This window comes from Staurois parvus, unplaced genomic scaffold, assembly GCF_062004578.1.
Source record: "Staurois parvus isolate SC_StPar_1 unplaced genomic scaffold, SC_StPar_1.0 ptg000149l, whole genome shotgun sequence".
In the NCBI taxonomy this organism is placed as follows: Eukaryota; Metazoa; Chordata; class Amphibia; order Anura; family Ranidae; genus Staurois; species Staurois parvus.
The window spans coordinates 4,425,961-4,450,102 of NW_028317945.1; the positions used below are offsets into that span (position 1 = coordinate 4,425,961).

General features: G+C 46.0%; 1 protein-coding gene across 3 annotated transcripts in view; it reads right to left on the reverse strand.

The window, feature by feature from the left end:
• Positions 1–24,142, reverse strand: part of TMEM184B (transmembrane protein 184B) — a 188,819-nt gene that overhangs the window by 123,112 nt on the left and 41,565 nt on the right. Inside the window, exon 3 of one of the 3 annotated variants that reach the window (XM_089674262.1) lies at positions 8,158–8,349. The exons of the other annotated variants lie outside the window; for them this stretch is intronic. Within the exon in view, the coding sequence (XP_089530388.1) occupies positions 8,158–8,160 (3 nt within the window). The 5' untranslated portion in view covers positions 8,161–8,349. The remainder of the gene's footprint in view (positions 1–8,157; positions 8,350–24,142) is intronic. 3 annotated transcript variants of the gene reach the window in all.

Sequence of the window (24,142 nt, forward strand, 5' to 3'; positions counted from 1 at the left end):
TTGACAGTGCCATCCAATTTGTATTCAATAGAGTCCAGCCTTACCCATATACATTGGAAGTCACTTTTGGTATCAGTGGTTATGAAGGCGCAAGCTTTAGATAATTCCTGCTGCAATAATGTGGAGAATCTGGCTGTAAGCACTGCATCCCCTGAGTATGGAGCTGGTTGTGCCAGGGGTGGCTGTTCAGTAGAGCTATTCTAACTCAGGATTTTATCGGCTAGTTCTGCTATATTTTTATCCATAGAGTTGGCTGGGGAGGCTGGTGAGACCGCACTCTCTATATCTCCCCCAGGTGATAGGGGACATGGAGAGAATTGTTGTCCACCAACTGGTAGTGACCACTGCAGTTGTGTGTCTTCCTGGGACTATGAGGAGAAAGGATCCTGGCGTAGTTGAGGGCTGCTGCCATTGGGATGGCTGGCCGCTGCGTGGTGTCCCCTTCTGTACCAGCGCCATCTTGGCTGGAGGAGTCTGCTGTGGGAGAGGAGACTGGCGGTCCAATCAGGGCTGCTGTGAAGTCTGTGCTGGCTCTCTTTTCACCACACCCGCCATCCAACAGTGCATCGTGAGCTCCCACAGTCAAAGATTCCGGTGCTGAGGCCTTTCCACCGTTCCCATCTGCTATAGTTAGCTCTGATGGCCGAGGACGTGCGGAGCACGGTCAGTGCATGACCTGTCCCAGCACCACGCGCACTTTAGATGTGCTCCTTTCTAAACATGATTTCCATGCAGTGTGCAACTGTAGAATAATTTGATGTTTAATTAAGCAATTTTAAACATTGTACTAATACATTTACATTCAAGAGATATGTTGAAGATTTTCAAACTTCCCTTTAACTACCTTACATCTGACTTCCTAGGTCATGCAAAGGGGTGCTGAGCCCAACCTTTCAAAACTGAATATAACCTATTGCAAGGGCTTCTGTAGGTTGGAAAGCATTTTTAAATAATTTTTCTTTGTGTACAGACAAAATTGGCTGTAATAATCTGCAAGACATATCAAATTTACAATTCACATATAGAGTTGTATTTTTTTTAAGTGTCACTGGCTTGAAAATCTTATAAGAATATTTTAGGCATACACAATGTTTTCATAGTCATATACTCTGCGCATTTGTAACTTTCCCTTAACCTCTGCCTTTCATATCATCAGTGCTCTGTCTGATTACGTTTCCAAATACAAATACACACCTACCAAGTAAAGAAGCCAACAGATTACATATGGCAATCTTTCTCACCATCATTCTACAAATTCCACATCCCACAGAGAATTTCTAGCTACATACTGCTCCTTCCAACACATATTAAGTGGTCCAGATTTCATTCCAAATCAGTCACATGTACAGCATATTTTGCACTGGGTGCTGCCAAATTGAGATTTGCATGGAGGAAATTTACCAAAAGTAATTTATAAGCAAATAAAAAGTAAAATACTGTTAAAAATTGCATGCAATTGCAGAAAATCCTATTTAATGCTGTTACAAGCATAGTGCACAGTAAATCCGTTTTTAAAGTATGCAACGTGTAATTTTTTTCATATATTCATATATAATTTGGCGTGGCATTGGAATATCCACACTAGCTGTTAAAACAGGAGAAAAGGACAGAGGAAAAATGACTGACAAAACATATCTGCAATATCCATTATCTGCTGCTAAAGCAAAGGTTCAGCTGCATTTGAGCATTCGCAAAGTCAGTATCCCTACAGAAAATTCTGAGAAGAAAATACAGTCAGGTCCATAAATATTGGGACATCAACACAATTCTAACATTTTTGGCTCTATACACCACCACAATGGATTTGAAATGAAACAAACAAGATGTGCTTTAACCACTTCCCGTCCGGCCGCTGTTTATAAACGGCAGGACGGGACACCTACAGGAGCGGGTTGCCGTCTCTAAACGGCACCTTGTATCTGAGGCTCGTGCGCGGCTCCTAGAGCGCGCACCCGCGAGCCCGATGATCGCCGAGTCCGACGGACACGGTGGATTACGTGACATGGTATGGGACCAATGAAATCGGTCCCATACCATGTGATCAGCTGTGTCCAATAAGGACACAGCTTAAGTGTAAACAAAAGCTGCATGGTGCGGCTTCCGCCTCCTCCTCTCACGGAGTTGTCTGTGAGAGGAGAAACAGCGAAGAAGAGGGTTGTAGCTAACTGCCCTCCACCTCAGTGACACCTGATCGCCCCTAAAGTGGCCCTGATCGCCCCCACAAGTGGCCCTGATCGCCCCCACAAGTGGCCCTGATCGCCCCCACAAGTGGCCCTGATCGCCCCCAGTGGCCCTGATCGCCCCCAGTGGCCCTGATCGCCCCCAAGTGGCCCTGATCGCCCCCAAGTGGCCCTGATCGCCCACAAGTGGCCCTGATCGCCCAACAAGTGGCCCAGCAGTGTCCCTGATTGTCAGTGTCCCTGATCACCACATAGTGGCCCAGCAGTGTCCCTGATCGCCACAGTGTCCCTGATCGTCACAGTATCCCTGATCGCCGCAGTGGCCAAGCAGTGTCCCTGATCGTCACACAAGTGGCCCAGCAGTATTGCCGCAGTGGCCAAGCAGTGTCCCTGATTGCCACACAAGTGGCCCAGAAGTGTCCCTGATTGCCGCAGTGGCCCAGCAGTGTCCCTGATCACCGCAGTGTCCCTGATTGCCGCACAAGTGGTCCAGCAGTGTCCCTGATCGCCGCAGTGTCCCCGATTGCCGCACAAGTGGTCCAGCAGTGTTCCTGATCGCCACAGTGTCCCTGATTGCCACACAAGTGGTCCAGCAGTGTCCCCGATTGCCGCAGTGTCCCTGATTGCCGCAATGGCCCAGCAGTGTCCCTGATCGCCACACAAGTGGCCCAGCAGTGTCCCTGATTGCCACACAAGTAACCCAGCATTGTCCCCGATTGCCGCACAAGTGGTCCAGCAGTGTCCCTGATCACCACAGTGGCCCAGCAGTGTCCCTGATCACCGCAGTGTCCCTGATTGCCGCACAAGTGGTCCAGCAGTGTGCCTGATTGCCGCAGTGGCCCTGATTGCCGCAGTGGCCCAGCAGTGTCCCTGACCACCACACAAGTGGCCCAGCAGTGTCCCTGATCACCGCATTGGCCCAGCAGTGTTCCTGATCATCACACAAGTGGCCCAGCAGTGTCCCTGATCACCGCAGTTTCCCTGATTGCCGCACAAGTGGTCCAGCAGTGTGCCTGATTGCCGCAGTGGCCCCGATTGCCGCAGTGGCCCAGCAGTGTCCATGACCACCACACAAGTGGCCCAGCAGTGTCCCTGATCACCACAGTGGCCCAGCAGTGTCCCTGATCACCGCAGTGTCCCTGATTGCCGCACAAGTGGTCCAGCAGTGTGCCTGATTGCCGCAGTGGCCCTGATTGCCGCAGTGGCCCAGCAGTGTCCCTGACCACCACACAAGTGGCCCAGCAGTGTCCCTGATCACCGCATTGGCCCAGCAGTGTTCCTGATCACCACACAAGTGGCCCAGCAGTGTCCCTGATCACCGCATTGGCCCAGCAGTGTTCCTGATCAGCACACAATTGGCCCAGCAGTGTCCCTGATCCCCACATTGGCCCAGCAGTGTCCCTGATCCCCACATTGGCCCAGCAGTGTTCCTGATCACCACACAAGTGGCCCAGCAGTGTCCCTGATCGCTGAAGTGTCCCTGATCACCGCAGTAGTCCAGCAGTGTTTCTGATTGCCACACAAGTGGCCCAGCAGTGTCCTGATCATCGCAGTGGCCCAGCAGTGTCCCTGATCGCCACAGAAGTGGTCCAGCAGTGTCCCTGATTGCCGCAGTGTCCCAGCAGTGTCCCTGATCACCGCAGTGTCCCCGATTGCTGCACAAGTGGTCCAGCAGTGTCCCTGATCACCGCAGTGTCCCTGATTGCCGCAGTGGCCCAGATCACCACACAAGTGGCCCAGCAGTGTCCCTGATCACCACACAAGTGGCCAGCAGTGTCCCTGATCGCCGGACAAGTGGTCCAGCAGTGCCCCTGATCACCGGACAAGTGGTCCAGCAGTGCCCCTGATCACCGCAGTGTCCCTGATCACCGCAGTTGCCCAGCAGTGTTTCTGATCGCCACACAAGTGGCCCAGCAGTGTCCTGATCATCGCAGTGGCCCAGCAGTGTCCATGGTCGCCGCACAAGTGGTCCAGCAGTGTCCCTGATCGCCACAGTGTCCCTGATCACCGCAGTGGCCCAGCAGTGTCCCTGATCACCATACAGTGGCCCAATCAGTGTCCCTGATCACCTTACAGTGTGCCTGTTCATAAAGTGTCCCTGATCTCTGCCACACCAGTGGATCCTGTTCACTGCCATCGTCTGTGAGGAGAGAGATCCAGTACAGCTAACTGTGAATAATTTTCAGCCTTTGCACAGAGTTTACACACACTCACAAAACATTGCCAGCCACCTCACTGTATCTCTGATTTTTGCCCAACAGTGACTAGTGTGAACCAACTGCAGCCAGATATCTGTCCCTCACTGCAACACCATCCTGATTACTGGCATACCAGTGGGTCCTGATCAGTGTCAAAAATATGGCCAAAAGATCATATACAAGCGAGGAGGCATTTCAAATTCTGAGTATGACAGATGAGAGTGACGGAGAACTTAAAACATACCTTGGGGTGTTTGCTTTCCAAAATGGGGTCTTTTTATGGATAATTCCATTGTCCTGATGCTCCAGGACCTCCAAAACAGCAATAGGTAGTTAAGAAATTAGATGTGCGATCTTTGCCCTTAGAACGCTAACAGGTGCTTATTGGATGTGGAACCCCTCTATGTGGCCAGACTGTGAAAAAGTCTAACATATTTGGTATCGCCATATTCAGGAAGAGTTAGAGAATGTGTTTTGGGGTGTAACTTTAAGTATGCCTATGCAGTGTATTAGAAATATCTCATAGATTGACAACTTTGTGTAAAAAAAAATACATTTTCATTTTCTTTTCACATTTTCCAAAAACATGTGGCAAAAAATGAAGTCTTCAGAGGACTCCCCATGCCTCTTAAAACATACCTTGAGGTGTTTTCTTTCGAAAATGGGGTCATTTTGTGGGTAATTCAATTGTCCTGGTGCTCCAGGACCTCCAAAACTGTGATAGACAGTCAAGAAATTAGATGTGTAATTTTTACCCCTAGAACGCCTAAGGGTGCTTATTGGATGTGGGGCCCTTCTATGTGGTTAGGCTGTGAAAAAGTTTTACACATGTGGTATCGCCATACTCAGGATGAGTAGCAGAATGTGTTTTGGGGTGTAATTGCAAGTATGCTTATGCAGTGTGAGAGAAAGAACTTGCTAAATGACAACTTTGTGGGAAAAAAAAAAGAATTTTTTTTACTTTCATAATTTCCTTAAAAAATTGGCAAAAAATGACAACTTCAAAAAACTCCCCATGCCTCTCATTAAATACCTCAGACTGTCTACTTTCCAAAAAGGGGTCGTTTGGGGGGTATTTGTACTGTCCTGGCATTTTAGGGCCCCAAGAAATTATATAGGTAGTCCGTGCATCAGGATTGATACATTTTCAAATATATCAAATATATATACCGTGGTCTGTGGACTCTATAACTTTCACAAAGACTAAATAATACACACTGATTTGGGTTATGTCTACCAAAAAAATGTAGCACAATGGATTTTGGCCTAAATTTATGAAGAAAGTATATTTATTTGCAAAATTTAGTATCAAATACTAAGAAAAACATGTTTTTTTTTCAAAATTTGCAGTCTTTTTTCTTTTTTCTAGCAAAAAATAAAAACCCCAGTGATGATTAAATACCACCAAATTAAAGCTCTATTTGTTTGAAAAAAATGATAAAAATTTCATTTAGATACAGTGTTGTATGCCTGAGTAATTGTCATTCACAATGTGAGAGCGCCGAAAGCTGAAAATTGGCCTGGACAGGAAGGGGGTAAAAGTGTCCGGACAGGAAGTGGTTAACTGCAGACTGTCAGCTTTAATTTTGAGGGTATTTACATCCAAATCAGGTGAACGGTGTAGGAATTACAACAGTTTGCATATGTGCCTCCCACTTGTTAAGGGACCAAAAGTAATGGGACAATTGGCTTCTCAGCTGTTGCATGGCCAGGTGTGTGTTATTCCCTCATTATCCCAATTAAAATGAGCAGATAAAAGGTCCAGAGTTCATTTCAAGTGTGCTATTTGCATTTGGAATCTGTTGCTGTCAACTCTCAAGATGAGATCCAAAGAGCTGTCACTATCAGTGAAGCAAGCCATCATTAGACTTTGACACACATACACCTACCTCCTGGAGAGTGTTCTTGATCTGGCCAACTGTTGTGAAGGGTGTTTTCTTCACCAGGAAAAGAATTCTTCGGTCATCCACCACAGTTGTTTTCCATGGTGTTCCGGGTCTTTTGGTGTTGCTGAGCTCACCGGTGCCTTCCTTCTTTTTAAGAATGTTCCAAACAGTTGTTTTGGCCATGCCTAATGTTTTGGCTATCTCTCTGATGAGTTTGTTTTGTTTTTTCAGCCTATTGATGGCTTGCTTCACTGATAGCGACAGCTCTTTGGATCTCATCTTGAGAGTTGACAGCAACAGATTCCAAATGCAAATAGCACACTTGAAATGAACTCTGGACCTTTTATCTGCTCATTGTAATTGGGATAATGAGGGAATAACACACACCTGGCCATGCAACAGCTGAGAAGCCAATTGTCCCATTACTTTTGGTCCCTTAACAAGTGGGAGGCACATATGCAAACTGTTGTAATTCCTACACCGTTCACCTGATTTGGATGTAAATACCCTCAAATTAAAGCTGACAGTCTGCAGTTAAAGCACATCTTGTTTGTTTCATTTCAAATCCATTGTGGTGGTGTATAGAGCCAAAAATGTTAGAATTGGGTGGATGTCCCAATATTTATGGACCTGACTGTAAGACTGCACAGAAAATGCATGACAGTCAATGGCACTATTCAAATCTATTCATATCTGCAAACAGCATTTTACATTCATTTTTACAAAAATGCATCCATTATAGCAATGCGCAGTATAACAAAATGCACAATGCAATACAGTATTTTCATAGGGGGAGGTATCTTGTCTTCTTAGAAAATATGAACCACCCCTTTGTCTTTTGAGCACAGCAAAAATATAGCATGATGGATCTTAGACGTTACATAGAAAAAAAAAAAAATCGAATTTGCTAACATTAAAAGCAGCTGTCACATGTCCCCCTTTGCCATCTGGGATCCTTGGCTCACAGTACCGCTGGACTGAGAAGAACTTACACATCATTATGTCACTGTGGTTTAGTTTAGGATTGCCCACCACCTGGAAAGAGAAATGACCTGTGACAGCACTGGATCATCCTAAAGACTGCAGAATGCAAAGCGTGTATCTTATATAGCTAGTTGAAGAAAAAAAAAAAAAGGAAAAAAAAAAAAAAAAGTATGTGGCAGTAATCTAGTTGAAGAAAAAACCCTAAAAAGCAGATGTGAATCTTCAGGAAAAAATATAATTTTGGTCACAGCAGCTTTTCACCATTATGCGTAAGTATGCAAAGCATACTTGGCAATATGGCACATTACCTGATAAAGTAGACCACCAACCTTGGCCAATGCTTCTATCTTTACCAAGTCGTCTTCTGGGTTTTTCAGCCATCCTGATGGCACCTGCATGCCACAACTGTACACTGAGGGGAGGGGTGTACCTTCCCTCCAATTAGCTCTCCTTGCGGAGATCTGCAGAGTGTAACTTTAGCTGCATGTCCCCTTTTTTCTGAAAGCTCACACGGCCAAGGCAACAAAGGAGTGGCTCAAGAAGAAAACACATTAAGGTCCTGGAGTGGCCTAACAAGTCTCCAGACCTTAATCCGATTGAAAATCTAAGGGTGGAGCTGAAAGTTCGAGTTGCCAAACATAAGCCACCAAACCTTAATGACTTGGAGAGGATCTGCCAAGAGGAGTGGGCCAAAATCCCTCCTGAGATGTGTGGAAACCTGGTGGCCAACTACAGGAAACATCTGACCTCTGTGGTTGCCAACAAGGGACTTGCCACCAAGTCATGTTTTGTGAAGGGGATCAAATACTTATTTCCCTCATGAACATACAAATCAGTGCATAATTGTTAGACATGAATTTCTTGATTTTTTTTTTTTGCTATTCTGTCTCTGTGTTACAATACACCTACCATTCGATTTTTAGACTGATCATTTCTTTGAGTGGGCAAACATTCAAAATCAGCAGGGGATCAAATGTATGTAGGAAGATTTGTTTCATCTCTGTGGATCACCTGAAACCAGTCACTTCACTGTGTATATGTAAGGGTTTACAACCAATTTAAGGTCCAGGAAGACCAGACTGTGGGCATGGTCAGGGTCACCTACAGACAGAAGAGCACAGAGAAAATGAAAATCCTACTTAGTAGACAGAGCTTACCTTGAAAACACTTCATGCTAATTCTCATAAAAAAAACCGACAAGAGAAAATAAATTAAAATCTTACTTTATTTTTACACAACATATTTTAAATGGCAAGATGATAAAGCAGCTGTGAACAGATTGTAAATAAGCCATTTCAATGTTACAACTCAAGCAGTGAATTTTAATCTACACAAATTGGTTAAAATAGATCAGATATTAGCTTAATCATGACAACCTATATCCTATGGAGTGGAAACAATTTCAACAAAGCAATTGAGCAGATGCCTGACAAGGAGAGTTGGAAAAATTCTAGATCAATGCTCATTGTTGAAAAAACTGGAACAGCTGTTTCACGATTAGAGAGGAGTAAACTTCTTAAAACCAGCTCTGTAAGCAATTTGTATAGTTCACTCCTACAATCTGATTCCCTGGGTTAGTGATTAAAAAAAAAAAAAAGAAAAAAAAGTGGCCTCCCACCTAAATGATACCAACATGGCACACCTGGCAGACAGGACTGGCATCCTCTCCCGCAGCAAGGATATTTTTGCAATTATCTGCCACTCACGAGTCAGCAACCAATCAGCTACAGATTTAAAAATGTGACATCGAAGTGAAAACGCATCTTTTGACAGGTTTAATTTTTCCCAGGAGATACCCTTCTATATACCTCTCTGTGACGTACCGTATTTTACAATCCATAAGATGCACCTGACCATAAGACGCGAGGAGAAAATCAAGAAAAAAAATATTCTGAACCAATGGACTGCAGACAGTACAGGAGATGGACCAGGGACTGCGGACACAGTACAGGAGATGGACCAGGGACTGCGGACACAGTACAGGAGATGGACCAGGGACTGCGGACACAGTACAGGAGATGGACCAGGGACTGCGGACACAGTACAGGAGATGGACCAGGGACTGCGGACACAGTACAGGGGATGGACCAGGGACTGCGGACACAGTACAGGAGATGGACCAGGGACTGCGGACACAGTACAGGAGATGGACCAGGGACTGCGGACACAGTACAGGAGATGGACCAGGGACTGCGGACACAGTACAGGAGATGGACCAGAGACTGCGGACAGTACAGGGGTTGACCAGAGACTGCGGACAGTACAGGGGTTGACCAGAGACTGCGGACAGTACAGGGGATGACCAAGGACTGCGGACAGTACAGGGGATGACCAAGGACTGCGGACAGTACAGGGGATGACCAAGGACTGCGGACAGTACAGGGGATGACCAAGGACTGCGGACAGTACAGGGGATGACCAAGGACTGCGGACAGTATAGGGGATGAACAGAGACTGCGGACAGTATAGGGGATGAACAGAGACTGCGGACAGTACAGCGGATGAACAGAGGCTGCAGACAGTACAGGACATGACCAGAGACTGCAGACAGTACAGGGGATGACCAGAGATTGCAGACAGTACAGGACATGACCAGACACTGCGGACCTTTAGGGAGGGAGGGGAAGCGGGTACCTGAATTTGACAGGTACCCGCTCCCACTTCCGCGGAGTCCTCCTTCCTATACTGTGGGCACCAGACTTTGACAGCCGGGTGCCCACTGCGCATGCGCGAGAAGCGCTGCGATTTGTGAATGACCCGGCGTCTTTTGAGACCTGTCATGTGTCCCAGAAGACACCGGACCATTCACAAAGCACAGCGCTTCTCGCGCATGCGCAGTGGGCACCCAGCTGTCACAGATGCCGGGGCAGGAAGAAGCCGGCGTGGGAAGACTTCAACGCTGGACCGAGGAACAGGCGAGTTCCTGCTGCAGAGAACAGCTGAGTGAGCGGCCGGCCAGGTATTCTGACATGGTGGCGGCGGAAATACCGGACCGGCCGCTTTATATTCGCTCCATAAGATCCCTGACATTTTCCCCCCTTTTTTGGGGGGAAAAAAAGTGCGTCTTATGGAGCGAAAAATACGGTACATAAAATCTATGACCCTTACAAGCAAAATAGTATAGTTTAACCACCTCTCATCTGGCCGTTGTATATAAAACGGCCGGACAGTGGCAGTGCAGGGTCGGGCGGCCTCCCCACCCCCTGCTTGTGCACGCTCCCAGGGAGCGCTCAGCACCGCGATCCAGTGCCCGCTGTGTCCTCCGGACCCAGTGGAACACCAAACGTCGGACGGGACCTCTGTGCGAGGTCTCGATCATGTGATCACTGAAAGGCCAATCATTGATCACACGCAGAGTAGTAAGCAAGATGTCACTTCTGACATCATTGCTTACTACGTGTGAAATCTGTGAATGATCACAGAGGTCACATGGTACAAGGCTATTCACAACAGCCTTGTACCATGTGACAAGCTGTGACCAATCACAGCTCACACAGTAGTTCTCAATGGCTGCAAGAATGCAGCCAGAGAAGGAGAAATGATTGCTTTTACAGCCTTTATGGGTGTAAAAGCAATCAGTGTAAAAAAAAAAAAAAAAAAAATCTTCACCCCCACAAGTAGTTTACATAGCAAAAAAACAAAAAATCCAGTGGTGAATAAATACCACCAAAATAAAGCTTTATCAGTCTCAAAAAAATGCTAAAAAATGTATATGGGTACAGTGTTGCATGACTGCGCAATTGTCATTTAAAGTGTGATAGCACATTGAATGACAATTGGGGGTGAAAATGTCCAGATATGAAGTGGTTAACTAAAAATGAACCCTCCCTGGCTAGTAACTCGCAGAAGGGCATCTTGAAATATTTTGACCCTTTTCACATTTACAGTTTACAAACAACACTAAATTGTGCCAGGTCTAGCTGCAAACACCCCCTTGAAAACATACACATCAAAAGAAAGTGGGCCAGCTTTTTAGTCTTCTGAATGAAACAGCATGAGGGGATTAACCACTTGCCTACCAGGCACTTATACCCCCTTATTTACCAGGCCAATTTTCAGCTTTCAGCGCTGCCGCACTTTGATTGACAATTGCGCGGTCATGCAACATTGTACCCATATGAAATTCTGATCATTTTTTTCTCACAAATAGAGCTTTCTTTTGGTGGTATTTAATCACCACTGGGCGCTTTACTTTTTGCGTTATAAATAAAAAATTGCAAAAAATTTGAAAAAAAAAAAGTTTCTTTGTTTCTATTATAAAATTTTTCAAACAGGTAATTTTTCTCCTTCACTGATGTGCATTGATGAGGCAGCACTGATGGGCACTGATAGGCGGCACTGATGGGCACTGATAGGCAGCACTAAAGGGCACTGATAGACAGTACTAATGAGGTGGCACGGATAGGCGGCACTGATAGGCAGCACTAATGAGGTGTCACGGATAGGCGGCACTAATATGCAGCACTGTTAGGCGGCACTGATGATGGGTACTGATAGACGGCACTGACTGGCACAACCGCTGGGCACTGACTGGTGGCACTGGTGGGCGGCACTGGTGGGTGGGCACAGGTGGGTGGCACTAGTGGGTGGGCACAGGTGGGTGGCACTGGTGGGCATAGGTGGGTGGGCACAGGTGGGTGGCACTGCTGGGCACAGGTAGGTGGCACTTCTGGGCACAGGTGTGTGACACTGCAGAGTGGCACAGGTGGGTGCACTGCTGGGCACAGGTGGGCGGAGCTAGTGGGCGCACTGCTGGGCGGAACTTGTGGGTGGCACTGCTGGGCACCGATCATCAGGGCACTGATCATCAGTGCCCTGATGATCGGTGCCGATCCTCGCTCTGACAACTGCCGGTTCTCGGCAGTACTTTCCTCACGATCTGACAGCGTGAGGAAAGTGCAGCCGAGAACCGGCACTTGCATTTCCCTGTGATCAGCGTGTCATTGGACACTGCTGATCACGTGGTAAAAGGCCGCTGTGATTGGCCTTTTACCACATCATGTGATCAGCTGTGTCTGTAGGACACAGCGATTACGGAGATCGCCGGGTGCGCGGAGAGCGCGTTCTGGGAGGACGTCATATGACGTCCACTCAGAACTGGCCGGCCGCAGTGCAGCCGTCATTCGGCTATCTGCGGTCGGCAACTAGTTAAGCAGAAAAAAAGCCCAGACTGGATCAAGGTTTAAAGGGCAAAAGGAATATGGGTCAAAACAGGCAAATAATAAAATGGGGCACGAGTGACATGCATTTTCTTATGGAGATGTATTTCCCAAAACCAGATAATAGTGTCAAAGCATAGTACACTATCAAATATAAAACACACAGTTAGGTCCATATATATTTGGACACAGGCACAATTTTCATACTTTTGATTCTGTATGCCACCAGAATAAATTAAAACAAAACAATCCAAATGAATTTGAAGTGCAGACTTTCAGCTTTAATTCAAGGGGTTGAACATAAATATCAAGTACAAATTTTAGGAGCTGCAACCATTTTTATACACAGTCCCTCCATTTTCAGGGGCTCAAATATAATTGAACAAAATGAATATAATGATAAATAAAATGTTCATTTTTAATGTTTTGTTGATAATCCTTTACTGGCAATGACTGCCCGAAGTCTGGAACCCATGGACATTACCAAAGACTAACTGCAGCTGTCTTCAGTTCTTTGTTCGTGGGTCTTTCTGCCTTTAGTTTTGTCTTCAGCTAATGAAATGCATGCTCAATTGGGTTGAGATCAGATCAGGTGATTGACTTGGCTATTGCAGGATATTCTATTTCTTTTCCTTCAAAAGCTCCTGCGTGGCTTTTGCAGTGTGTTTTGGATCATTGTCCATCTGTACTGTGAAGCGCAGTCCAATCAACTTTGCTGCCTTTGGCTGAATCTGGGCTGACAGTATATCTCTAAACACTGCAGAACTCATTTGACTGCTTCTGTCTCATCATCAGTAAACACCAATGACACAGTGCCACTGGAAGCCATGCATGCCCATTCCATCACAGTTCCTCCACCATGTTTTACAGATGACGTTGTGAGCTTTGGATCATGAGCTGTTCCAAGCCTCCTCCACACTTTTTTCTTCCCGTCATTCAGGTACAGATTAATCTTAGTTTCATCCATCCAAAGAATGCTTTTCCAGAACTGGTCTGGCATTTTTAGATGTTTTTTTGAAAAAGTCTAATCTGGCTTTTCTATTCTTCAGGCTTATGAATAGTTTGCACCTTGTGGTGAACCCTCTGTAATTGCTCTCGTGAAGTCTTCTCTAGATTGTAGACTTTGACAAGGATACATCCACCTCCTGGAGAGTGTCCTTCACTTGTCTTTATTTTGTGAATGGGTATCTCTTTACGCTCTTGCGATTATCCACCACTGTTGTCTTCCGTGGATGTCCATACCTTTTTATGTTGCTGAGCTCACCAGTGCGTTCTTCTTTCCTCAGAATGTACCAAACTGTTGATTTGACCACTCCTAATGTTGCTGCTCTCTCTCTGATGGATTTGTTTCATTTTTGAAGCCTTACAATGGCCTGTTTCACTTGCATGGACAGCTCCTTTGAACTCATGATGTAGGTTCACAGCAAAAGATTCCAAATGCAAATACCACACATAGAATCAACTCCAGACCTTCTACCTGCTTAATTGATGAAGAAATAATGAAGGAGTAGCCCACACCTGGCCATGAAACAGCTTTTGGTTTAAATGTCAATTTACTTTTGGTCCCTTGAAAAAGGGGGGCTGGCTACACTTAAGAGCTATAATTCCTAAACCATTCCTCCAATTTGGATGTACATACCCTCAAATTAAACCTGAGAGTGTGCACTTTCAGCCCATATCCTTTCACATACAACCATTTTCTTTTAATATGTCATTTAATGTACAGCATATCCTCATGCTTTGTGTCTCAGTCTATTCCTCTTTTCATACACTGCTATAAAAAAAAAAAAAAAAAGCATAATGGCTTACTGATCAAGAACAGAGAAGTTATTTGCGAGAACCACTTCTCTTACACTTTTTAAAAATAAGTATTTCTTTTGCTAGAAAATTACTTAGAACCCACAATAAATTGTGTGTGTATTTATTTTTTTTGCAGAGGCCCAATTATAGGTCACACGGTATTTCAAACGCAATTTTTTGGGGAAATACACTAATAAAATTGTTTAAAAAAAATACAATACATAACTAAATTTTTTTTCATGCATTAAAATTGCTCACGCTCATGGAATGGCACCAAACTACGGTACTTAATCTCCATAGGTGACCTTTAAAAATGTTTACAGGTCACTTGTTCAGAGTTACAGAGGAGGTCTAGCACGAGAAGTATTGCGCTCGCTAGATACCTCACATGTGGTAAACACTATTTACATATGTGGGCTCGACCTACGTATGCGAGCATTGGGGGGGCAGGGGGCTCTTTAAAAAAATGATTATTTTACTACTTTTTTCATTTTTACACTGTCCCTTTATTTTTTTGGGGTCCCTTTTATTGTTATCAAAAGAAATGTAAACCTGTCTTGTGATAAAGCATGACAGGTAAGGAAAGGGGAAAAAAAACCCACAAACATGCTTCCTGGTCTCTGCTAACCTCTATGATCAGCTGCCACAACCGCAAGATAGGATCCCGTACTTCTCGATGAGACGGGTAAACCAGAGAACCACCGGATATCGGAGGGGTAGGGGCGACCCTTCCAACTGCTTCTAAATCACTGATCACTTATCAGAAAAAGCAGCAGCTGAGGAAAATTTTTAATACTAGGGTTATGGCATAATGCTGCAGCCATAACCCTGGTAAACCATGTCAAAGCCTAAATGAATATATACTCGTAAGTATTGCAGCCTTGAAGTGGTATACAGTTGCAAGAAAAAGTATGTGAACCCCTTGGGATTACGTGGAGTTTTGCATGAATTGGGCATAAAATGTGCTCTGAACGTCATCTAAGTCACAACAATAGAAGAACACAGTCTGCTGAACATAATACTACACAAACATTAGATGTTGCCATGGTTTAATTGCACATAACATGTAAACATTCACAGTGCAGGGAGGAAAAAGTATGTGAGGCCCTAGCTTAATGACTTCTCCCAGAGCTAATTGGAGCCAGGAGTGAGCCAACCTTGACTCCAATCAGTGTGATGATATTGGATGTGTTGCTGACAGCTGTCCTGCCCTTAAAAAAAACACACACCTGTTTTGGGTTTACTGGTTTCAAGAAGCACTGTCTGATGTGAACCATGCCTCGCAGAAAAGAGCTCTCAGAAGACCTACGATCAAGAATTGTTGACTTGCATGAAGCTGGAAAGGGTTACAAAAGTATCTCCAAAAGCCTTGATGTTCATGTGTCCACGGTAAGACAGAGTGTCTACAAATGGAGAAAGTTTAGCACTGTTGCTACTCTCCCTAGGCGTGGTCGTCCTGTAAAAATGACTGCAAGAGCACAGCGCAGAATGCTGCATGAGGTAAAGAAGAATCCCAGAGTGTCAGCTTAAGACCTACAGAAATCTCTGGCACATGCTAACATTTTTGTTGACACATCTACAATAAGGAAAACATTAAACAAGAATGGAGTACATGGGAGGACACCACGGAGGAAGCCATTGCTGTCCAAAAAGAATATTGCAGCACGTTTGAAGTTTGCAAAAGAGCACCTGGATGTTCCACAGCGCTACTGGCAAAATATACTGTGGACAGATGAAACCAAGATTGAGTTGTTTGGGAAGAACACACAACACTATGTGTGGAGAAAAAAAAGGCACAGCACACCAACATCAAAACCTCATCCCCACTGTAAAACATGGCGGAGAGAGCATCATGGTTTGGGGCTGCTTTGCTGCCTCGGGGCCTGGACGGATTGTTGCCATTGATGGGAAAATTAATTCCAGAGTTTATCAAGACATTTTGCAGGAAAACGTACGACCATCTGTCCGCAAACTGAAGCTCCGCAGAGGATGGGTGATGCAACAGGACAATAACCCAAAGCATACAAGTAATTCAACAAAACAATGGCTGCAACAGCACAGAATCCGCCTTCTGGAGTGGCCCAGTCAGAGTCCTGACCTCAACCCGATTGAAATGCTGTGGCATGACCTTAAGAGAGCGATTCACACCAGACATCCCAAGAATATTGCTACACTGAAACAGTTTTGTGAAGAGGAGTGATCCAAAATTACTCCAGATCGTTGTGCAGGTCTGATCTGCAACTACAGGAAACGTTTGGTTGAGGTTATTGCTGCCAAAGGAGGGTCAACCAGTTATTAAGTCCAAAGGTTCACATACTTTTAACTCCCTGCACTGTGAATGTTTACATGTTATGTGCAATTAAACCATGGCAACATCTAATGTTTGTGTAGTATTATGTTCAGCAGACAGTGTTCTTCTATTGTTGTGACTTAGATGACGTTCAGAGCACATTTTATGCCTAATTCATGCAAAACTCCACGTAATCCCAAGAGGTTCACATACTTTTTCTTGCAACTGTACATGAAGGTGTATGACAAATAGAAATCAAGCAACCTGTGGCAACTCTGACCTGACAATTCAGTAGGAATAAATGTTATGTACATTAAACAGCTCATTTCAAGTCTTGGAAAATGTCTGGTATTTTTAAAATCACACACCTTAGGCAGTCCTTACAATGTATATCAAATTTGTGAAAATAAATATATAACCACAATAATAGCGCTCACGGAAAAAACAACTGAAATAAATTAATAAATTAAAATAATAATCCAACCACCAAATAAAATATGTGAAAAAAACAAAATAATGGATCCTAAATAAAGTACATTAAATAAAGTCCATATAAAACATTTATTTATTTCAGGTACTTGTATAGCGTCGTCAGTTTACGCAGCACTTTACATATATATTGTACGTTAACATCAGTCCCTAACCCTCAAGTGGTGTACAATCTAAGGTATGATCTTCAATCAATGAAGTTATGGAATCCTATAAACTTCCTTCACCAGTGCTCAACACCCCATCAAAGTGCAAACTCACCGGAAACTGGTGAAAAACCAGCATATCTTTATAAACTCAGTAGGAATGATAAACTCTGCAACATATCATTTGTAATCAGCAGAAGATCCCAGTGAACTCCATAGGTTACATGTGAACAAAGTGAAAAACACTCTCCATAGCGTAATACTGTTTCAGAAATTTTATTCCAACAAAATGAGTACCATTTTAAAGCATTCGCAGCAGAGCATACATACATAAGGAAAACTAACCAAGCATTGCAAATGTTTAAAAGCAAGTGTGGCCTGCAAGCAGAAAGTTTTGTTAATTGGAGAAGAGACATATGTTTCTTCTGTAGTATTATTATTATTATACAGTATTTATAAAGCGCCAATGGTTCGCTCAGCGCTGTACATTACAAAGGGGGACAGAACATGTGACAGAACAATACCAATACAATGCAAAACATGAGGGGATCGAGGGCCCTGCTCTTTCGAGCTTACAATCTAGGAGGGAGGGGATAGTGGTACAGGAGGAGATAGCTGTGGGGGATGGAGTGGTAGGAAGAGTGGAGGAGGCAGGTTAGCAGGGGGTGGGGTAGGCTTCCCTGAAGAGATGGGTTTTCAGGGTGCGCCTAAAGGAGAGGAGAGTAGGTGATAAACTGATGGGTTGGGGCAGGGAGTTCCAGAGGATGGGTGACAGCCTGGAGAAGTCCTGGAGGCGGGCATGGGAGGAGACCAGGGAACTAGAGAGAAGGAGGTCTTGTGAGGAGCGGAGTGTGCGTGCTGGGCGGTACTTGGATATTAGGTCAGTGATGTAGTACGGGGCAGTATGGTGGACAGCCTTGTACGTCAGTGTTAGGATTCTGAATTTGATCCGTTGCGCAATCGGAAGCCAGTGGAGGGATTGGCAGAGGGGGGTGGCGGAGATGGAGCGGTTGGAAAGGTGAATGAGTCTGGCAGCCGTATTCAGGATCGACTGAAGCGGGGATAGCCAGCGGCGAGGCAGGCCAGTGAGGAGGGATTTGAATTAGTCGAGTCGTGATATGATGAGGGAGTGGATGAGCTGTTTAGTGGTTTCTGGGGTTAGAAACGTGCGTATTTTGACGATGTTGCGGAGGTGGAGTCTGCACGAGTTTGTTAAATATTGGACTTGGGGCTGGAAGGATAGGTTGGAGTCCAGAATGACACCAAGTACTCTGGCCTGCGAGGCGGGTTTGATGGTGGCGTTGTTGGATGTGACAGAGAAGTCAATGGGGGGTGGTATCCGGGCTGGGGGGAAGACAAGAAACTCGGTTTTGGAGAGGTTCAGTTTAAGGAAGTGGAGCGACATCCAGTCTGATATGTCGCTCAGTAGGTGTGTGATTCAGGCAGAGACCGAGGGGGTGAGGTGGGGGGTTGAGAGATAGATTTGTGTGTCGTCGGCATAGAGGTGGTAGTTGAAGTCGTGAGAGTGTATGAGTTGGCCAAGGGAGGAGGTGTAGATGGAGAAGAGAAGGGGCCCGAGGACAGAGCCTTGAGGGACCCCAACAGAGAGGGGGAGTGAGGGGGAGGTGGTAGCATTATAGGTAACGCTGAAAGAGCGTTGTGACAGGTAGGATGAGAGCCAGGAGAGAGCAGAATCTCTAAGGCCGAGGGAGTGTAGTTTTTTGAGGAGGAGGGGGTGGTCGACTGTGTCGAAGGCCGCAGAGGGGTCAAGGAGTAGGAGCACTGAATAGTGGCCATAAGCTTTGGCGGTTAGCAGGTCGTTGGAGAGTTTGAGTAAGGCAGTTTCGGTGGAGTGTAGGGGACGGAAGCCGGACTGTAGGGGATCGAGGAGGTTGCTGTCGTTGAGGTGAGAGCTTAGGCGGGTGTGGACTAGGCGCTCGAGGAGTTTAGATGTAAATGGGAGCAGGGAGATGGGTCTGAGGTTGTTCGGGTCATTGGGGTCCAGGGAGGGCTTTTTAAGTATGGGGGTGATGTGTGCATGTTTCAGAGGGGAGGGGAAAGTGCCGGAGGAGAGGGAGAGATTAAAGATGTGGGTGAGGGAGCGTAGGATGGAGGGGGAGGGAGGTCGTAGGAGTTGTGAGGTATAGGGTCGAGGGGGCAGGTGGTGAGGCGAGCATCAGAGAGGATCTTGGAGACTTCCTCGATGGTAGTAAGGTCAAAGGTGTGGAGTGTTGGGGGGGCTTCAGTATGAGGAATGTAGGGTGGGGTGGAAGTGGAGGTCACAGCAGTGGTGGGGCCGTGGGAGAGGGGTGATGAGGGGGTAGTTGAGTGAGGGGGGAACGGGGTTGGAGGGAGTTTGAGCAGCGACGAAGTCCCTGCAGGTTATGTCAAGGGAGAGGGGGGATGAGGGGGTAGCTGTGTGAGAGGGGACGGGTTGAGAGGGCGTGTGAGTTGCGGCGATGTCCTTGAGAATTGTGTCAATCTTGTTTTTGAAGTGATTGGCACTCAAGGGCGGTGAGTGAGGTGCTGGGTGGAGGTGGGGGTGGCGAGAGTAGAGAGTTGAAGATGGAGAAGAGTCGGCGAGGATTGGAGGAGAGGGCCTTGATGAGGGTCAGGAAGTAGGCTTGTTTGGCTGCATGGAGGGAGGAGGTGTAGGTGTGGAAGGCAGATTTGTAGCGGGTGAAGGCTTGTTGGGATTTGGTTTTTCGCAATAGTCGCTCTAGGGCACGACTGTGTCGTTTGAGGGTTTTGGTGTGATCAGTCTGCCAGGGCTGGAGCGGTCGGGGTCTGATGTTGCGTGTGGTTAAAGGCGCTAGTGAGTCAAGAGCTGTTGACAGTGCGTTGCTGTAGGCAGTCATAGTCAAGTAATAAAGGCTACTTACCTTCCTTCTCGCATTGCGCAGCTCAGTGCACAATTCTGGCATCATCCGGGTTGAATTAACTCCTGCGGGCTTGGAAAAATCCGTATGTAAATCCATAGAAAACTGGCTAAAAGATAATATTCAAGGAGTAGTGGTTAATGATTCATACTCTGAATGGTCTGGGGTCATCAGTAGTGTACCCCAAGATTCAGTGTTGGGACCCTTACTTTTTAATACATTTACAAATGATATAGGGTCTGGGATTAAAAATCCCATTTCAGTCTTTGCAGATGACACCAAGCTGTGCAGTGGAATAACGTCCTTACAGGATGCCTTCAACTTACAAGCCGACCTCAATGCACTGTTTAATTGGGCAACTACGGTATTTTTTCCTCCATAAGACACACTTTTTTCCCCCCAAAAAAGGGGGGAAAATGTCAGTGTGTCTTATGGAGGGAATATGGAGCCGGTCCGGTATTTCCACCGCTGCCGTGTCAGAATACCGGGCCGGCCGCTCAGCTCAGCAGCGGGACCTTACTTGTTCATCTATCCAGCGCCGCGCTGTCTTCCCGGCTTCTGTAGTGTGGGCGCTGGGCTTGACAGCTGGGTGCCAAGTGCGCATGCGCAAGAAGCAGTGCCCTTTGTGAATGGTAAGGCGGCACCTGGAACACATGACAGGTCCCAGAAGCCGCCGGAACAATCACAAAGCGCAGCGCTTCTCGCTCATGCGCACTGGGCACCCGGCTGTCAAGCCGAGCGCCCACACTACAGAAGCCGGGAAGACAGCGTGCGGCTGGATAGAGGAACAGGTAAGGTCAAAGAACAACTCCGCGGAAGTAAGAGCAGGTACCTGTCAAATTCAGGTACCCGCTCCCCCCCCTCCCCAAAGGTCAGCAGTCATCTCTTGTACTATGTCCGCAGTCTCTGGTCATCCCCTGTACTGTGTCCGCAGTCTCTGGTCATCCCCTGTACTGTGTCCGCAGTCTCTGGTCATCCCCTGTACTGTGTCCGCAGTCTCTGGTCATCCCCTGTACTTTGTCCGCAGTCTCTGGTCATCCCCTGTACTGTGTCCGCAGTCTCTGGTCATCCCCTGTACTGTGTCCGCAGTCTCTGGTCATCCCCTGTACTGTGTCCGCAGTCTCTGGTCATCCCCTGTACTGTGTCCGCAGTCTCTGGTCATCCCCTGTACTGTGTCCGCAGTCTCTGGTCATCCCCTGTACTGTGTCCGCAGTCTCTGGTCATCCCCTGTACTGTGTCCGCAGTCTCTGGTCATCCCCTGTACTGTGTCCGCAGTCTCTGGTCATCCCCTGTACTGTGTCCGCAGTCTCTGGTCATCTCCCGTACTGTGTCCGCAGTCTCTGGTCATCTCCTGTACTATGTCTGCAGTCCATTAGTTCAGAATATTTTTTTTCCTGTTTTCAGCCTCTAAAACCTAGGTGCGTCTTATGGTCAGGTGCGTCTTATGGAGCGAAAAATACAGTATGTGGAAAATGAGGTTTAATGTTGATAAATGTAAGGTGATGCACTTGTGGGCTAAGAATATGCATGCATCATACATACTAAGGGGAGTTCAACTGGGGGAATCAAAGGTGGAGACGGATCTGGGAGTTCTGGTAGATCACAAGCTTAATAATGGCATGTAATGCCAAGCTGTGATTTCTAAAGCCAGCAAAATCCTCTCTTGTATTAAAAGAGGTATAGACTCCAGAGAGAGAGATATCATTTTTCCCCTGTACAAATCATTAATAATACCTCATCTGGAATATGCAGTTCAGTTTTGGGCACCAATTCACAAAAAGAACATTGGGGAACTGGAAAAAAGTACAGAAAAGGGCAACCAAACTGATATGAGGCATGGAGGAGATCAGCTATGAGGAAAGATTAGAGGAACTGAATTTATTCTCTCTTGAGAACAGGAGATTAAGGGGGGATATGATCAACACGTATAAATACATCAGGGGTTCATATAGTGAACTCTGTGTAGAGCTATTTACCCCGAGGTCATCACAGAGGACAAGGGGACACTCATTACGTCTGGAGGAAAAAAAATGTAATCTCCAAACACGGAAAGGTTTCTTCACAGTGGGAGCTGTGAAAATGTGGAATAGACTCCCTCAAGAGTTGGTTCTGGCCAGCTCCGTGGATTGCTTTAAAAAAAAAGGCCTGGATTCTTTCTTGGATACACAGAATATAACTGGATACGAACATTTATAGGTAAAGTTGATCCAGGGAATATCCGATTGCCTCTCGGGGGATCAGGAAGGAATTTTTTTTCCCAGCAGGAGAAAAGTGGATCATGCTTTGCTGGGTTTTTTTTTTTTTGCCTTCCTCTGGATCAACTGTGGGTATAGGATTATAATTTAATTTTTTTTAATGGTTGAACTGGATGGACCTTTGTCTTTTTTTAGCCAGACTAACTATGTAACTATGTGCATGCATGAGTGTTGCATCGCACACAATGAATACAGCCACAGTCCCTTCACCTAGAGCAGTGGTCACTAAATGGTGGATCGCAGTACCGAACCAGACTGAGGGAAAGTCCTGTCCGTACTGCAGCAATGCCACTGCCACGGCTGGGTGTCCTCTTCCGGGGACTCTCACGAAGCTACCGATGTCATCCTCACAGTGAGTGGGGTATGAGGAGCTGGAGATCAGGACTGAGGGGCAGAAGTTGATTACCCTGCTTGTAATATGCAAAGACTTTCGCCCTCTGCAGCTCAAGACAGAAATTGGGAGTCTTTTCATATTAGCAAGCCAGGCAATCGCCCACTTGTTAACATAATTACTTGGGCATCTCCCGCCCCTCAGTCCCGATCTGCAGCTCTTCTCACCCCTGCTCGCTAAGAGGATGACATTGGTGGTGGGTGGGAGGCCCAGGAGAGGATAACCCAGAAGGATTAGTGCCTCTGCCCTGTTTTTCAGGCACTTCGTACAGCTCGCTGCCCATACCTCTGTACGGGCTTTCAGTTACTGAGTTACAGAAGTGTCAAGGGTTGTGGCAGACAAGACTTGTAGTTTATTCATTCACAGATCTCTGTGAATGAATGACATGGCTGTGCAGGCCATGGGAGACCTCACACTTTGTATGTATCTCTTCCCACCACCAGTGCCATATGAATGTGTGCTTACTTATAGCGTTGGAAGGCTTAAAGGAGAAGTTCATCTTTTGGACAAAAATAATAAATGCACTTTTTTTGCAGGTAAAAAAAATGTGCATTTATTATTTTTGTCCAAAGCAGCCTGAAAAGCATTGCACCAATCAGTAGATTGCTGATGCCATGCAGGTCTCCCGCAGACCTGTCAGAATATCTGCTTGCCATAGGGGCTCCACAAGGCCATTGTAGTTCATTGAAAAACTACAAGCCCACAGCTGGTAAGGCTGTCGGGACTTGCAGTTTATTCATTCACGGAAGTCTGTGAATGAATGATAGGCCATGTGGGCGAAGCCCCGCACGGCCACGCTGTTTTCAAATTTAAACTTCTCCCCGTACTGTCAGAGGGAGAGGGGACGGCGGGTGCGGCTGCAGCTATGGGAACATGTTACATGTTCCACCCTAAAAAGGGATGGAACATGTAACATGTTCCAAAGGTGAACTTATCCTTTAAGCTACAGGAGGTCGGAAAAAAGTTTGTTTCTCCTCAAGGGTTAATCCACTTAGCTACCTTAAACCTAATATCACAGCTTAAGCCCAAGAAGAAGTAAATATAAAAAAAAAAATAAATAAAAAAAAAAGGCATTAAAATTACAACCTTAATCCCAAAAAAAGCTGTGTAAAATGTACATTAAAAACAAAAGAGAATGTCAATTTTTTCGGAATTGAAGTTATACTTGTAGTAGATTAAAAACACACATAAACCCACTCCTCAAACCACTTACACCGCATAATCAGATCAGCCATGGCAGGTGAGTACATCCGGAAACTCTTATCTCTACCCGAGATTTAAAAGTAATTACCGGCATTTTCTCCCCTTCCCTATAGCTCCGAGAAGGAGCTGTCATTTTAAAGGAAATAAAGGGGCAGTCACTGTAACGGAACCGGAACCCGACCACTCTTGGGTATCTTCCGTTATACCGCAGCTTCCCCTGTCCGAACACCATCCACGGACCCCACCCTTGAAGTCCCTCAGGAAATAGACAGCACCCAGCTC